This window comes from Ptychodera flava, chromosome 1 (genome assembly GCF_041260155.1).
Source record: "Ptychodera flava strain L36383 chromosome 1, AS_Pfla_20210202, whole genome shotgun sequence".
Lineage (NCBI taxonomy): Eukaryota > Metazoa > Hemichordata > Enteropneusta > Ptychoderidae > Ptychodera > Ptychodera flava.
Window position 1 is genome coordinate 34,584,215 of NC_091928.1, and position 15,381 is coordinate 34,599,595.

At 37.7% G+C, this 15,381-nt stretch overlaps 1 protein-coding gene across 1 annotated transcript; it reads right to left on the bottom strand.

Annotated features, from left to right (window-relative positions):
- Positions 1-1,256: 1,256 nt before the first annotated feature.
- Positions 1,257-15,007, bottom strand: LOC139135928 (ATP-dependent zinc metalloprotease FtsH-like). Its single transcript, XM_070703712.1, has 6 exons — positions 14,824-15,007; positions 13,554-13,649; positions 10,718-10,846; positions 6,416-6,620; positions 4,367-4,399; positions 1,257-3,718 (listed from the first exon to the last, which is right to left on the bottom strand). The coding sequence occupies exons 1-6, from the start codon at positions 14,863-14,865 to the stop codon at positions 3,675-3,677; spliced, it is 549 nt and encodes a 182-aa protein (XP_070559813.1). The 5' UTR covers positions 14,866-15,007; the 3' UTR covers positions 1,257-3,674.
- Positions 15,008-15,381: the final 374 nt, after the last annotated feature.

Here is a 15,381-nt window from a genome sequence, read left to right on the forward strand (position 1 = left end):
CATCTGCATCTTCGCTGCCAAGGTCTCTTGTTCGGGCAGCTGATGCTTCCCGAAAACCGAGTTAGTGGGAAGAGTTAGTGATAGTTAGTCGGAAGTAACGGACTCGTGCGAGCGGACGATGTTGCATCTGTAGCTGAGAACCAGACTATAAAATCTATGAAACTACTCTCTCTCTCTCTCTTTCTCGCAGCGTGTATGGAAACTTGACTTGTATTTATGTACATATGTATACCATACGCAAGAATAAGAAATCCGCTATACAGTCAATATATTTGCGTATCGATATCAGCTCAGAAATATTGTATCTATAGCCCGGTGGTGGCAGTCCCCGGGTTGATGGGTACCCATGCGCGTTACCAAATTCACGGAAAAGGGGGTGTTTTTCTTCAGTCATCTCGGAGATCGAGAAAAAGGGGTACTTTTTCAGAGTCACCTCCGAGATAGGGGTAGTCCAGCAGAGAACTCCAGATCCAAACGGATAAGGAAGATGATTAATGTGTATGAATGTGACTAAAATCAGGTGAGGACAAACATTTGTGATGTATGTACATGTATACAAAGTCAACCTCCAGGTCAACCCTGGAAGTCAACATACTAACCTCCTAGATTTCGAAAATAAGGGTATGTTTCTTACAGCTAATTCTCCCAGATTTGCCACAAATAGGGGGTGTTTTCTCAGAAAATATTCTAGGAAAGGGGTACTTTTCAAACTTGGGTAACAAGCATGGGTACCCACCAACCGGGGACTGCCACCGCCCGGGATCTATAGCCATTGTAAAATTCTGAGATGTCGAGAATATGTTATTATTGTGCAAACTAGGCAGAATTTTAGTAAATGATACATATATTGAGTATGGGGAAGAACCGAAAACGAGAATACAATGGATTTTGTAACTTTCCATCAGGTATATTACAGATTTACCATTGAGGGCGCACTTTTAAAACAAATTCTTTCTCAGACAGATGAGAGATGCAAATATACAAACTTTGGGACAACCTTCTTTTACCCATTTTTTGTATCTAGGTAGATTGTCGGGCCCAACTGACTGGTATTCTCTTGACATGACTTTTATGGCTACTTTAAATCAAGAAACTCTGAAATCAGTCAAAGCAATTTCTGACTGGGAACGGAATAAAGTAAAACCAAGCTGGCTCTCTCTTCACTATGTCTTCCTTGACAAACCATCCCTGCACATTGGTATTGAAGGAACTGTTAGCTTGCATTTGCAGACATATTATGTTAAGGACACAACACACATGGTCACTAATCAAACTTTATTGTTACAACCAGTACTCTTCTTGAATATATATAGACTCTTGGATATACATGTAACCCAGACCTAAAAAACAGAGCATATACATATATACATATACATATACATATATACATATATATATATATATATATATATATATATATATATACACATACACACACACACATACATGTAACCCCCAGACCCTCAAAAAGAACATTATATATATGGTATATACGGCAAAAATTGATAACAAGTAGAAAACAGGACTTAGGCGTTACTAAGAGTTTCACGCTACATGTGTTCTCTGTAGCGATCATACACACACACACATATATATACATACATACACTCACACACAATGTAAATTTGTGTTCAATATAGATAATGAATATTGCAAGAAAGTGACAGAATTTGAAACATTATTATACTGAAGGTTTTTCTAAGTTGCCCGTTGAGGGCGCACGTTTCAGTAAATCATTCCAATCACAGGATAGCTGTGCACACAGATTTTTTGCCCATTCTAATGTCAAAGAAGAAATTGAAGTTTCCCAAAATGTTTGTGTTCAGGTTGTGAGTCCAACATACTTGTTTTGCTGTTACAGCGCTTTGAATGATGCTGTAGTTGGCCCTACCTACAGATAATGCTGGTCAATGTTGTAGGTCAGTCACAGTTTTAAACATGCTGCCAAATTTTACAAAGAGTAAGACTGCCACAAGATCCTAGTGGACTGGCTGTAAAGTTTCTTGTGATTTTACTCAAAATTGTCCGATAAAATAGATCTGACTTAAACCAGACTCTCTCATAGCCCTTGGTTCACTACACAGTTTCTACACTCTCTACCCCACACCGATGTACCATCAATGGTGTGGCTTGCATTATCAGCTTACTGTGCTGGGCTTACACATAGCCAATATCTGAGGCGGCGGCAGATTTGGCGTCATGTGGCATATCAAAGATCAGGCTGGGACAGAGTCTGGAATTAATCTGATCAAACCAGTATTTTCAGGCCTTGTCCCCTTTCCACTCCTTGAGGCAAAAAGTGTACACTTTTCCCACCATATAAAACACATTTGAGATTTGGAAATTGACAGCTCAAATACAAGATATGTGAAAGCCCATTGCTCAATAAGTCTTATGAATGTTTACGCACGGCCTTTTAAAAATGTGTTTTCTATATATTACGATTTGTAAATGTACAGCTCAGATACAAGATACAAGATACAAGATTTACAGCTCAAGATACATATGAAAAAGCATTGCTCAATAAGTCTAATGATTGTTCATGTATGGCGTTTTAAAAAATTGCGTTTTGTAAACATCAAGATAATTATTGGAATTTTGGAGTCTGAGAAATTTCAATAGGTACATGATGCATGTACACTTAGACTCTACTGAGGTGACCAAATACCATACAAAACTTCACAATTCAGCCTTAATTCTTATGAAGAAACTACATCACCTCTTGTCTTTCCAGTGAACAAATGAATGAAGGAGATCACAGGCACAGAGACCAAAAGAAGCTGTAGATAATTGATCTTACGCTAGTCAAAGGAAGAAAAGTTGGATGAAATGGGCAAGCCTACGGCATTTTGAAAATAAGAAAAGATAAACAGGCAGGCTCAGTACATATTATACGTCACCTTGGTAGTTTGCCATGCTATTCTAAAAAAGAAATTTAAATAGTTGAAAAAATTATCTGAAGCCTCGGCAGGTAAAGAGGTGTAAATGAATAATACTTTCTGTGATATTTTTTATCAAATGTTAAGTATATCTCTGTTTACCTGAAATCATACTGCAGACAAGATGTTCATGAAACTAGGCAATGGAGTTGTGCGTCAATAACAGACGAACTTTAACCGTTCTCTTTCCAGTGAAAAGGTACAAAACCAGTGGTATTTCCACAAAATCTTATTTTACAGCCTGTTTGATTTCAACAAGTTTTCAGGCAAAATAAAGGGTTGAATGTAGTCTGATTTAAAAAAAAATAAAAATACAAGCCCTGTAATAAAATGCAGTTGACGAGTATCAGAGACTTTACTTTGAAATAAAGAAACATACAATTTGAATTCACCATGGAAACAAAGACTCATATGTTAGGTTACTGGTTCACAGAATTCACATCTGCTGACCACAGATTTTGACCAAAGTGTGTAAATAAGTTCAAATTTTTAAGAAAGACTTTTTCATTTTCTTTTATTATTTAAACACCTTGAGCAGCCAGTCTGATGCTTGGTCAATGATATGAATATTTCATCAGATTTAGTTATTGAGAAAACACATCAAGTCAATGTTTCAAATGGTGATACTACATAACTCTGAATATATATATAAACACCCTAAATGAATATATCTTCTATCAGACAGCTTGGTACTGGGATGCCTGAAGTACGACCTCTGACCCTGGGCTCAGTCCATTATTTCTGTGGGTAAGGGTAGGTGTTTTCAGCAGGGTATCCAGCTGTAAAGAATCAGAAAGACAACACAGAGATGATATCTTCGTGACTGACTTGCCTTTTGAAAACTCTCACATTCTAATAGTATCTCCTTTTTTCCAGTGTGCAGTTGGAAAATGTACACCTTGCTTACATAGATACAAACATACTGGTAGAGACATACATAGTATGGTACATACATAGATACAAACATACCGGTAGAGACATGGTACATACATAGATACAGAGGTACACAAATAGGTACATACATAGATAAATACATAGGTACATACATACACATTGCATTCATTCAGACACACTTCATTAACATTCGTTGATGAAAACAAACCTCTTCTTTGTTCTCCATATTTCACCAATTTTAAACATATGCTTGGCAAATATAGCCTAAATATATATATAGCCAAAATCCCTTTGGCTGGAACATATTACCGAATGTCAACACTGGTATTGTTGACACCACTCTTATCAAGAAAATTTATCAGTTAAGTAACACGTGTCTCAAAATTCCCTTTTATTAGCCAGAGCCCATTACTTTAAGTCTGAGGAACGCCTGGATGGCTTCAGCCATGCTTGACCAGTTCCCTTTCATGTACCTTCATATTTGCATATGACCCAAATACATTTGCATATGACCTGCTACACTGAATACTTACCAGTGTACGGTGGTGGAGCTTCAGCCGGATATCCTGATGAGAGGAAATAATGAGAAGAGGAAAACAAATTGAAATTTGGAACTCTTCAAACAAAACCTGCCTACTTTCACTGAGTGAGTGTGAGCCCTTATGGCCAGGGACTGTCAAAACGACTAAAGTTGTCTTTCAGTTGCAATGTAAATTGAAGCCATGCAACTTTCATAGGATTATTGAACTGGTTTTACAGCCTTCAGATTATCAACACAATTCATCCTTCTGTTGCGTGCCAGACGGAAAACAAAACAACCAATTTCAAATATCACATTGGCATATAACAAATAAGTATTGGCTACTGAGCTGACTGAATTAAATTTTTTGCACAGTTACACATTTTTCAATTTATTTTAATAATTGCAAATGTACTGTTCCCTTTATTTGATGAGGGGACGTGATGTGTTTCTTTACAATATCAATTGTAACATTTCTTTCTCATTATTTTTTTATTTTTTTAAATATTTTCTTATTTGTTCATGTGTTCAATCAGATAAGTATGGTGTTCAAATTGTGTGAAATCAGTGGCAGATTGTCAGTAGTAGACACAGCCAGGGGAAGGTATGAATCCATGGACACAGATTTTGGTGGGACTGTATAGCTGTCATTCAACATGATGTATGGCAGGGTAGCTGGTCAATAAGTTAAACCCAGAATTTGAATGGACCATGCTACAAAGTACAAACAAGACCAAGTGCACAAACACGCATTGTATTATATTACCATGCCCTGTCCATTGCGTTTTAATTGGTCGAGATGAACCATGTGACTGCCCAAAAATACACAGTAATGGTTTGTTTTCATGCCCGTGAATATGAATAATATCGTAAACACAGTAACTTTACTGCTAAAACGAAAATTGTGATTTGTACAAAGATCATAATCAACCACAAAATAAAATGGAGCACTGAGGGCCAAGTTTAGAAGCTTTTTTTTCAAAAAAATCTCCGACTTTGCAAAATTTTTGCAGTGCGGGCACTACTCACTGACAGGTTCTGGGGCCCTGTTGTTGTTTGCACGGGAAATTTTGTAAATTTTGAATTTTTCGGGTTCGTTGATAATATTATTGAAATAACTGACTTCACACTGACCATTAACGTTTATTTATGGACAAGGGCGAGAGGAAAGCCAAATTAACGGGCTCGGCAAGCCTTGCCCGTTAATTTTGGCTTTCCTCTCGCCCTTGCCCATAAATAAACGTTAATGGTCAGCGCGTCGTCCATTATTTCTATAATAAATGTATTTCCATACTCATTTATTTGTGCCATCACATTGGACATACTGACTTTGTAGAACAACATTGTGTCCTTTTGATTACTAAGTTAAGAACCATTTGTTGTACATCCATCCAAAATTGAAAACTGTGTGTACTGGATAGGCATTATTTTCCAGAAGGAATAAAACACAAGGAATACTTGGCCAATGCAGATCATTTTGAAAATCAACATATCCTAGGGGGTCAATTTAGTTTATAAAGCCAGGGAGGCCCCTAAGAAACCTACATGATTTTGTAACGGAGATTGGGCCCACTGTTCTTCAAGTGTACTTCTATATATATAGCACAAACATGGAACTGTGTGCCCCTGGGTTAGTGACCGATATCGTACCTTGAGGGCACATAGTCCCTTGTTTGGGCTATGATGTTGTTATTACATGCCTCTCTTTCATAATATTCTCTCCAAATGATTGGGTTTATTTGCAAATGACAATCATATGCTTTATTTCCATGTCAGATGAAAATCTGTTGAAAAACAGAACTGTTTTCATCATTGAATGGCTCACTGATATACATGTTAAATCACTGTTATGCAGTTTATCCAATTTTTTATGCATTATTTTGTAAAAGCAGTATTTCCTTGGTAAAACATATAATTTGAACATTTTGAAATCCCAAAGTTGTCAAGTTCAAAACAGTTTTGGTTCTATTTCAGTCAAATGATCACTTTGTGGCCCGCAACGTCATCAACAAGTTACCATTAAACTATATAGGGCATGTAATAAAAATACTTTGGGACTTACCTGGGTACTTAGGAGGCTCAGCTGGGTATGCAGGGGGTGGGTGTGGGTAGCCAGCGGGTTGTTGAGGGTAGGCTGCCGGGGGCTGGGTTGGGTAGGGTGCTTGTTTGGATGGCATCGGTGGTGCTGCGGTTCCAGTCTGGTATCCGGTGGGTGGTGGGGGAATTGTTCCTGTTGGATAGGCGGCTTGTTGTGGCGAATCATAACACTGAAAACACAAAGAAAAGAGAGAGAAGTTAAATGATGATAAAAGATAACTGATGAAGAAGGAATCAAATTTCATACAGTATTTTGTAAAAATTCAAACACATACAGTGAGAAGGGCAAAAAAATTGAACAAAAATGATGAACTTTTGACAAAAATCAGGGCAGTACCGATAAACATGGCGAAGTCACATTACGAGGATTCCCTGAGGAATATCTTTGCAATGTTAAGGGGTTAACAAAACGGCAACCTAGGGTTTCATACCCATTTTCATTATTTCCCAATTCTTAGCAGAAACAATGGCAGATACAGGTGACTAGCAAACTTTGGTCAACATGTAGTTTTGGCATCACCAAATACAGAACAGCATGTCATTCGCACATTGGTGAATTTTTTTCACATTTTGCCTTCATGAATGTATGGTTCCTCAAAATGACCGAGATAGAGACCAGTATCGACATTAAATCTGAAAGAAGATATCCATCATGCAAAAACAAAAACCATTGTTTTGCATTTTTTACACATATGGTTCCTCCTTGCAACAGAAGGCAATGGTATCTCTAAGCTACGTAATTCACGCACTACTGAACTTTTCCTTCACGAGTGCTTCCTCATTGCTACTGAGTTTTACTATCTGCATTGTTTGAAAAATAGGATTCATGTACAATGGAAACTTTTGTTCAATTTTTCCACACAAGGTTCCTCCTGGATACAAAGCCTTTGTGCAATGGAAAGAAGGGTGGACTTCAAAATTTACAATATTTCGCTAGAGTCTTTGATATTTGGTTGATAGTCACTTAAAAGTTATTATGCTTTTTAATATCTCCTTCTTTCGGACAGATAGCGTGATTAGGGTATTACCCGTATGCACCTTGAAAGTGAAAGACTTAAACCTTTGCTCAAACTTTCCTCAAGCAAACTTTCAACCATTCTCTTTCAAGATCAAGCATAACAATCTTGGTTACCCTACAAATTTCGGTGAAAAAGAAACAAACTACATAAGATCACTGATATTTGAAATTCAAAATGGCTGCCATCCCTGTGTTTACACTATGGAGAAATTGTTGTTTTTCAATCAAGAAAATAAGATGGTGAAAACTTTTTTCTTTAAGAGCTTCAAAATGAGCCTCACACAAGTGGTAGATCATAAAAGTATTGTAAAAATCTGAGACTGAATATCTGTCCCTGAGGCGCATTCTACCGTGAGGCCAATAATTTCCTGAGATAATGCTGGGGGTGGGGGGGTGGGGGGGGGGTGGTGCGGGGAGGGAATCAAATTTCCAATTTTTAAAAAATACCGTCAAGGACACTATGTGCTCACATTCGGTTTGAATTGGTCCATTCGAGAAATATTTAAACCAGGAAAAACAAGAATGACAAAAGCAAATAAGGTCTCCAACTTAGGTACTGGAGGTCATCTTTAGGAACATGCAACTTCTATAGCAATGGGAGAAGCAGATCCTAAATTCATAAGCAAATGTCAACAACAAAAAACAGAGAAGGCTTGATAAAAAGAAAAGGTGGGAGTGGGCAAAAAATGCACAAGGGATCTGGTAAAAAAGTAATGCTACATCATCGATCTTCTAAACCCTACCCCCTCCTGAATATCAAATGTTCCACCCCTTGGTATTACATAAGACCAAATGACAGGAAGTACATTTACAACCTTGGAGATTTTTAATTCATGCCATGAGTGTTATCATTCTAATGTAAACAGCACTTAAGTTAGTTACAGATAGTGAAATGCCTTCCACTGTGGGTGGTGATTACAACATCTGGAATTATCCTGGATCCAAATTTCTCATCAGTTCTTGTATGTCTTACATAGAAAAGTTGCAAAAATTGGTCCAAAATGAAAAAAATCACCTCAGCTTTGTTTTCTGGATCAAATTTTCCTTCAAATTGATACCAAATATGACAAAATTATGTTCACAGCCTTCAAAATTGTCTCACAACATATCCTGGGTTGGTGTAGGTCATTTAAGGTCACAAACTGAGAAAAAGTACCTAAAATATACAAATTTGGGGTTTCCCAACACTTTGAGCAGAAAATTTATCTAATAACATCTTACACGTTTGAGCAGGAAATTTATCTAATAACATCTTTCGGGACTTTATACCAAATTACAAAGCTATCAAACAAGTAATATTGAGATAAAGTTTTTCTTGACCAAAAATGACAATATTGTCTTAAAAATACAATTTTTTATATTTCAGGACAATTTCCACATATCTAACTATCGTCATCTCTGTACGTCTGTGTACAAAATATGAAAGCTGTCTGTCCAGGGGTTTTAAAAAGGAAATACTGTCTGAGATTTTTTGACCAAAAATGACAAAATTGCACAAAAATAGTAATTTTCCCAATTTTGTCATAATTTTAACAAATTAGAAGAGTAACACCCTTGCAAAAAGAACACCCAAATTTGAGAGCAATTGGGCTGGCGGTTTCAGAGAAGAAGAATTTTTACTGAAAATGAGAAAAATCACAAAAAATTCAGCAAAAATACAAAATTAAGGATATCTTCACAATATTCATAAAACTGTATAAGGTTCACCTAAGGTACTTGCACACAAATTTTCAAAGCAATCAAAAAAGCGGTTCTTGAGTTATTAATTCTTAACCATTTTCACATTTTGTAAGCTTATTTGCATAATTTTGGCAATGCAGACTTCATTTGAACAAAATCCCATCTATAGCCCAGGATGCATCCACACACCAAATACCAAGCTGAAACGTGCAGCGGTTTGCGTGTTTTGATGTTGACGGACATACTGTACGTACATACATACATACATACATACATACATACATACACACATACAGACGCCATCGACTTCAGCCTATACGATAAACTCACATTGGTAAAACCAAATGTGAGCTAAAACTCTGAGATGGTGAAAATCTTCTTACACCATGAGCTTTTAAATAAAGTCCCTTTGAGTGGTAGATCATTACAGAATTGTAAAAATTTGAGGGTTTGAAAACCGTCAATGAGGCAAATTCTATCTCAACAGTTGTGCTAAACCCCGGAACTCTGACATTGCGGTGTTAATACTGGTAGTGTTATGAATAAAACAGTGCACATGTTGCAGCAGCATTGGTGAATATTTTTAGACTTGGTCAGGAAATCTGAGTAACAGGTGTTTCATCCCCTATATTGCAGTAAAATAATTTGATCTGTACGAAGAGCAATTTGATTCAAACCACAGAATCTCACCTGACACACTGACAGTATGACTTGACAATATCTAAAATTTTCTACATAAATGAAACAATTATACCATACCCAGTTTTTTTGGTCTGTTTTCATGACACACAAAAACACATGAATATTAGTGAAAGCAATCATTATTGAAAACAAAAAGGTGCTGATGCATGATAGGATTGTGATTGTAGAGCTGCCGGTGTTCACATGAAATTTTTATGGGTCAACTGCTTAAGGTAGTATGCGCCTCGAAAGTGAAAGACGAAACCTTTGCTCAAATTTTCCTCAAGGACTCTTTCAACTGTTCACTTTCAAAATCAAGAGTACAAATCGGGGGTATTTTTACAAATTTTGGTACTAGAGAAACAAAGTGACCAAGATTTACCATTGATTGATCACAGAGGTGATTGGCCATCACCCCTGTGTTTACTGTATAGAGAAAAATAAAATTTTTGATTTTCAAGAAAACTAAGAGGGTGATTGTTTTTCTTACTCAAAGGGCTTTAAAATGAACCCCCACAAGTGGTAGATCAGAAAAGAATTGTAAAAGTTTGAGCGTCCGAATTTGTGAATCCGAGGTGCGTTCTACCTGAAATCAAAGTACTATTGCGTGTGTAAGCAAGAACAGAGATGTGAGGACATACTCACACATAAATATACAATAAACATGTAAAATCAAGTAAATTTAATGAACAAAATCTTATATAAACCAAGAGCAAGTATCTTACCACTGCTAAGGTCTGGTGCATAACCCATACAATGGTCATTGTGGACTGGTTTACAGGTAATTTACTGTAAACAGCTTAAACACTGCAGAGTCCTCCTATAATTTTATCTCCCTATTGAATAATTGGAATAGCAGTCAATATTGGTAAGGAGGGAAGAACTTACATGAACGACTGTAACTCTGGGTCCACACATAGGCTTACAGCCCAGACCAAAACCAAACGATCCATGATGAGCTGCGTCTGCTTTCATGTGTGCAAACTCTGCACGCTGATGTTGTCTTTGTGCACGTGCCTACGATTCATAAACAATAAAAATAAATTTATTTCATTATTTTATAACAACATGTAAGCAATTGACTCAGGACAGTGCTTCCTCATCATGAAAATGTGTATTTTCACAATTGTCTATTACCACTGTAACAGCATTAATCAAATATTTACTGAATTTCAGTTTAGCTATATTTAGCGAGAGATGAACTACTGAAAATATATAAATAATGATATTTTTTCATGGAAAATCAGGGTCTTTCAATCTTTAAGATTCAGTGAACAAGTCTTGAATCAAACAGTAGGATGAAAATCCCAATTAAAGGCCACAGGTCATCACTTATCAGTGTTCTCCCTGAATAAGGTAACAGGGGCGTGGCGCCCTCTTGTAAATTCCGATCGCCCCTTGCCAGAAATGAAAAAGATTTATTTTTTTTTGAAAAATAAAACAATAAAATGTACGGGAAAAAAAGTTGACAGTGATTTACAAGCAAAATGCGAGCGTGAGCGTCGATCCTGCAGACTGCAAACGTAATTCTCATCGATCTTGCAAATCTCGCGAGTTTGTGATGTCATCCGAGATCATAAGCCCATGTGCAACTCATCGAAGGCAGCCATATTTGCATGGCTCAGTCCGTAACGTTACGTTAGCCACGGTCCCTCCATAGGGACCGTGCATTAGGTAACCGACTTAGCTGAGTAAACATGGCAAGGAGCTGGAGGGTAACCAAGGACAGCAGAGTACACTGAAGTTTTTATAGGAGGTTAGAATTTCGTTTGTGTATTCCTTCCCAAAGCAAAACAACCTAATTTTAGGCTCGGTCGGACGTGTATCAGGATGAGAACACGTGAGTGTTATGGTGATAATTTTGACATCGATGAATAAATGTATGTCTCTCGCTATGTTTTCGTTTTCAAAAAATGTAATCTTCATAATTGAAATCAGTGAACTGTAATAAAAGTTATGAAACACTGTCTCAGATCTCCTTTCCTTTGAATTTTCTTTTCGAAAAAAATCTGAAAAAATACTCCCCAAGTGCCACCAAATAACACCATTTTAATCTCTGTTTTTCAAAAGCTCCAACGGCAGGAGGGGGGACATCCCCCTCCTGACCTCCCCCCGCGACCGCTTGCGCGGTCGCTTGTGGTGCTTCGCACCACGTCTTCGCCCTCTTCTAAAAAATTCCTGGGGAGAACACTGCTTGTGAATTAGTAAAGTGTCTGTTTAATGATACTCAGAATGATAAAACAATTTTTTGCCATCAATGGTTTTGTACACAGAGTTGGTAAGATGCTAAATCTTAATCATGGCAGTATTCAAGTTCCATGATGTGGCCTGCACATTTTGATTTGAAATTTCATACAATGTCTCCAGCCACAATAATAGATACAAGATGATATGCACCTAAGGCTTTTACACAAGGGGAATTTGAGGGGTTGACCATCCCTCTATTTTTTTTGGGGGGGGGGCAACCTATTCATATGTTAATAGCTATACAAAAAAAATATTTTTGCAACATTTTGGAATGTGCAAATTATACATTGTTATGTAAATTGACTGTCCCTCTGTCTTTTTCCCTAAGCTGTAGACACTGCCTGATTGCATCAATATGTGTATACTGTTCTTTTGATAAACGTGCTGCTAGGTTTTGGTAGCGCTGATCGTAACTTCATTTGTATTGCCAGATATGTGAGTGCATAAAAGAACACATCTTACTTTAGAAACATTTTTGAAATATGAACCTCAGAAATGTCGCTATGAATGCTGCATCGTGAAAAATTGTTCACTCATTATGCAGACACGGTTCACTAGTGCCTTTCTTCAATGAAACTTCAAACCAATTTGCATAAGAATAGTCCCGCATATACCGTACATTTTGATGACGCATGGTACATAACACAATGGGGCTGTGGGTGTCTTAATTCAGAGAATATCATTCGTCATAATTGATTAAACATTGCCATGCCAGTCTTGTTGTTAAAAGAAAGTCTACAATGGAAAGACACAAGTTGCCGAAATAATCAGCCTCTGTGTCTTCACCTCTTTTGAGAGAGGATCCTCTCGCTCACTCCGTTCTGCTTGTCTCTTCCATATCATCTCAAGACCCATATCAAGAGGTTCATAAGCTGCCTACATTAAAACATTTCTTTATTTGCTGTTTTGTATTTGACGTTGTATATCTTGAAACATACCAAATTTCATCTGATCTCTGACAAGATCTAACCATACAAATGTACAAAATGTTGGCTGTGAATACACAGCAGTGCTGTGGATATAGATCACGCTCATGTCAGGGATCTTTGCCATAGCGCCACTTAGAGCCAATCCATAGATAATTATCCAACAGCCTAATTAAAGGGAGGGGGTCATGGGAACAGCACTCATAGGTCGTATGGAACAATACGACCAATATGCATGTTGGCGATTGATGGAAGTTATAACATGTTTGTCACAATGTACACTTTTAAATGTTGCAGCTTTGTTGCCGTGATGCATCTAGATATCGTGCATGGAATACACTGTTGATAAACGAGAAAGTCTCACAGGTGCAGTTTCGACACCCTCTCTTTACTACTAAGGTCTTCTCCAGCTGTCTTGCCATTGAGAAAATCCCTATACGATAAATATTACTGCTTGCCATCATATTGTGTTTTTTACTTCAGTTTAAACAGGGCAAAATCTGCTGGCAGTTTCTACAGCTATTCTTTGTCTACTAAAGTTCTGTGCCTACCTCCAGACGAGCTGCTCTTCTAGGGTTTCCAGTCATGGCTGCATTGACAGCCCTAGCATGCAATCTGGCTTCTTTTCTTTCGTGCCATGCTTCTTGCTGAAAAAAAAACACATACAAAAAAAATAATTTTTTGCACAATGCAAAAAGAACCGGTGTAAGGGACAATGTCAAAGATCGATGTTGGATAAAAATGTTAATTATTTAAGTTTGGGAGGGGAGTTTAACCCAAAAGTTTTCTATTTGACAGAAACTATATAACAATATCCTACTTTGGTTTGGTTAGGAATTCTATAAAATTGCACACTAATTACACATTTTTGCTCTTTTTGTGGCAAAGTGAATTGAGATTCTTTGATACCTTGGATATTGGTGTTATATTTACAGTGACAGACCAAGAAGTTTTTCGAATGAAATAAAGGTGTTTTTCATTTGAATAATGGTGTCTTTTGCAATGTCACCCATCCTGAGTATGTTGAAGTATGATTAAGAAAGTATCACAGTTAGGAAATAACGGGAACCTCTGATTAACATTCAACAATTAAGTTTCAGGGGGGGGGGTGTTGTGCAAAACTTATAGAATTAAGTTGTTATCAGATATTGTACTTTGGATGTCGCCCCTTAGCAAAAATACACTCACCTCAAATGTCACCTGGGCAACACTTTCGCTTGCCATTTTGGAAAAATTTCATTTCATTCATTAGCTCGAATGGAAATTTGCACACAAAATTATGTCAGCAAATGAGCAATAATTTGTCTGATGATGGTTCAAGGCAAATTTACGCACAAATGTTGGATTTTCGCATAATGTTTAGCATTATCAGGACACAATGCTTTGAACATTACCGTGATGTTGGTTGTCGGCGTGTGTGGTTGATACTGAGCGAGCAAATCCCCCTTACAATTAATTGGCCGTCCCTAAGATCCGTGTTGAGATCCGGGATTCCATCGAAACTGCTTTACGTGTGTTGTGTACTATTTTTGCGGTGGTCTCCGTTGAAGATCTGTGGCGACCATTTTGTCGAGCGATTTACAGTGTTCACAACAGAGAAAACGAAACGTGTCAAATAGCAGGCACTCAAACGTCGGTGTAGCCGTAAATAATTTTCCGAGTAATATCGTCGGGGTCTATAACACGACCCGGGATTACGACGGAACACCATGCGGAAATACAAGTCCGAAAATCGAAAGTAAACACGACACAGCTACCCGAGCGAAACATTGACGGCGACTTTCGTTTCATTGACACCTCCGAGAGCTCACGATCACTTACCCTGAGTGCAGCCTTCTCCTTGCATGCGAAGAAAAGACTCATTTTCGCTGAATCTTCTGATGAGGTCTGCTGCAACTAGATAGTGCTTATGATCTGTCAGCTAGTAGGATGACAACAGTATGGACTTTGAGCGGGGATACGATATTTTTAGACTCATCGTCAGCTCGCTGGTCACAAGACCGATGACACATTGAAGATCAAACGCGCTGATTGGTCAAATTTATTCCACGTGACTAAGTTCTCAAACTGTACCTTCGTAAGCGCCTGTGCTAATACCACAGTCACCTGTGGACTATTCCGCCCTGCGTCTATATGTGCGCCCTTAGACGTGTGTACATATTTCTTCTCAGGCATATGTACACACGTCTATTGGGCGCATATATAGACGCAGAGCGGAATAGACTACAGGTGACTGTGCTTATACCTTTGTGTGTGTATACCTGTGTGCATCTGCTAGTATATGCACAAGACCGCCATATCTAAGTTAACTTTACAATTGACAAATATTTTGATATCATAAAAATGTTGATAGAAATTAGAAGGATGATGACGGAGCGT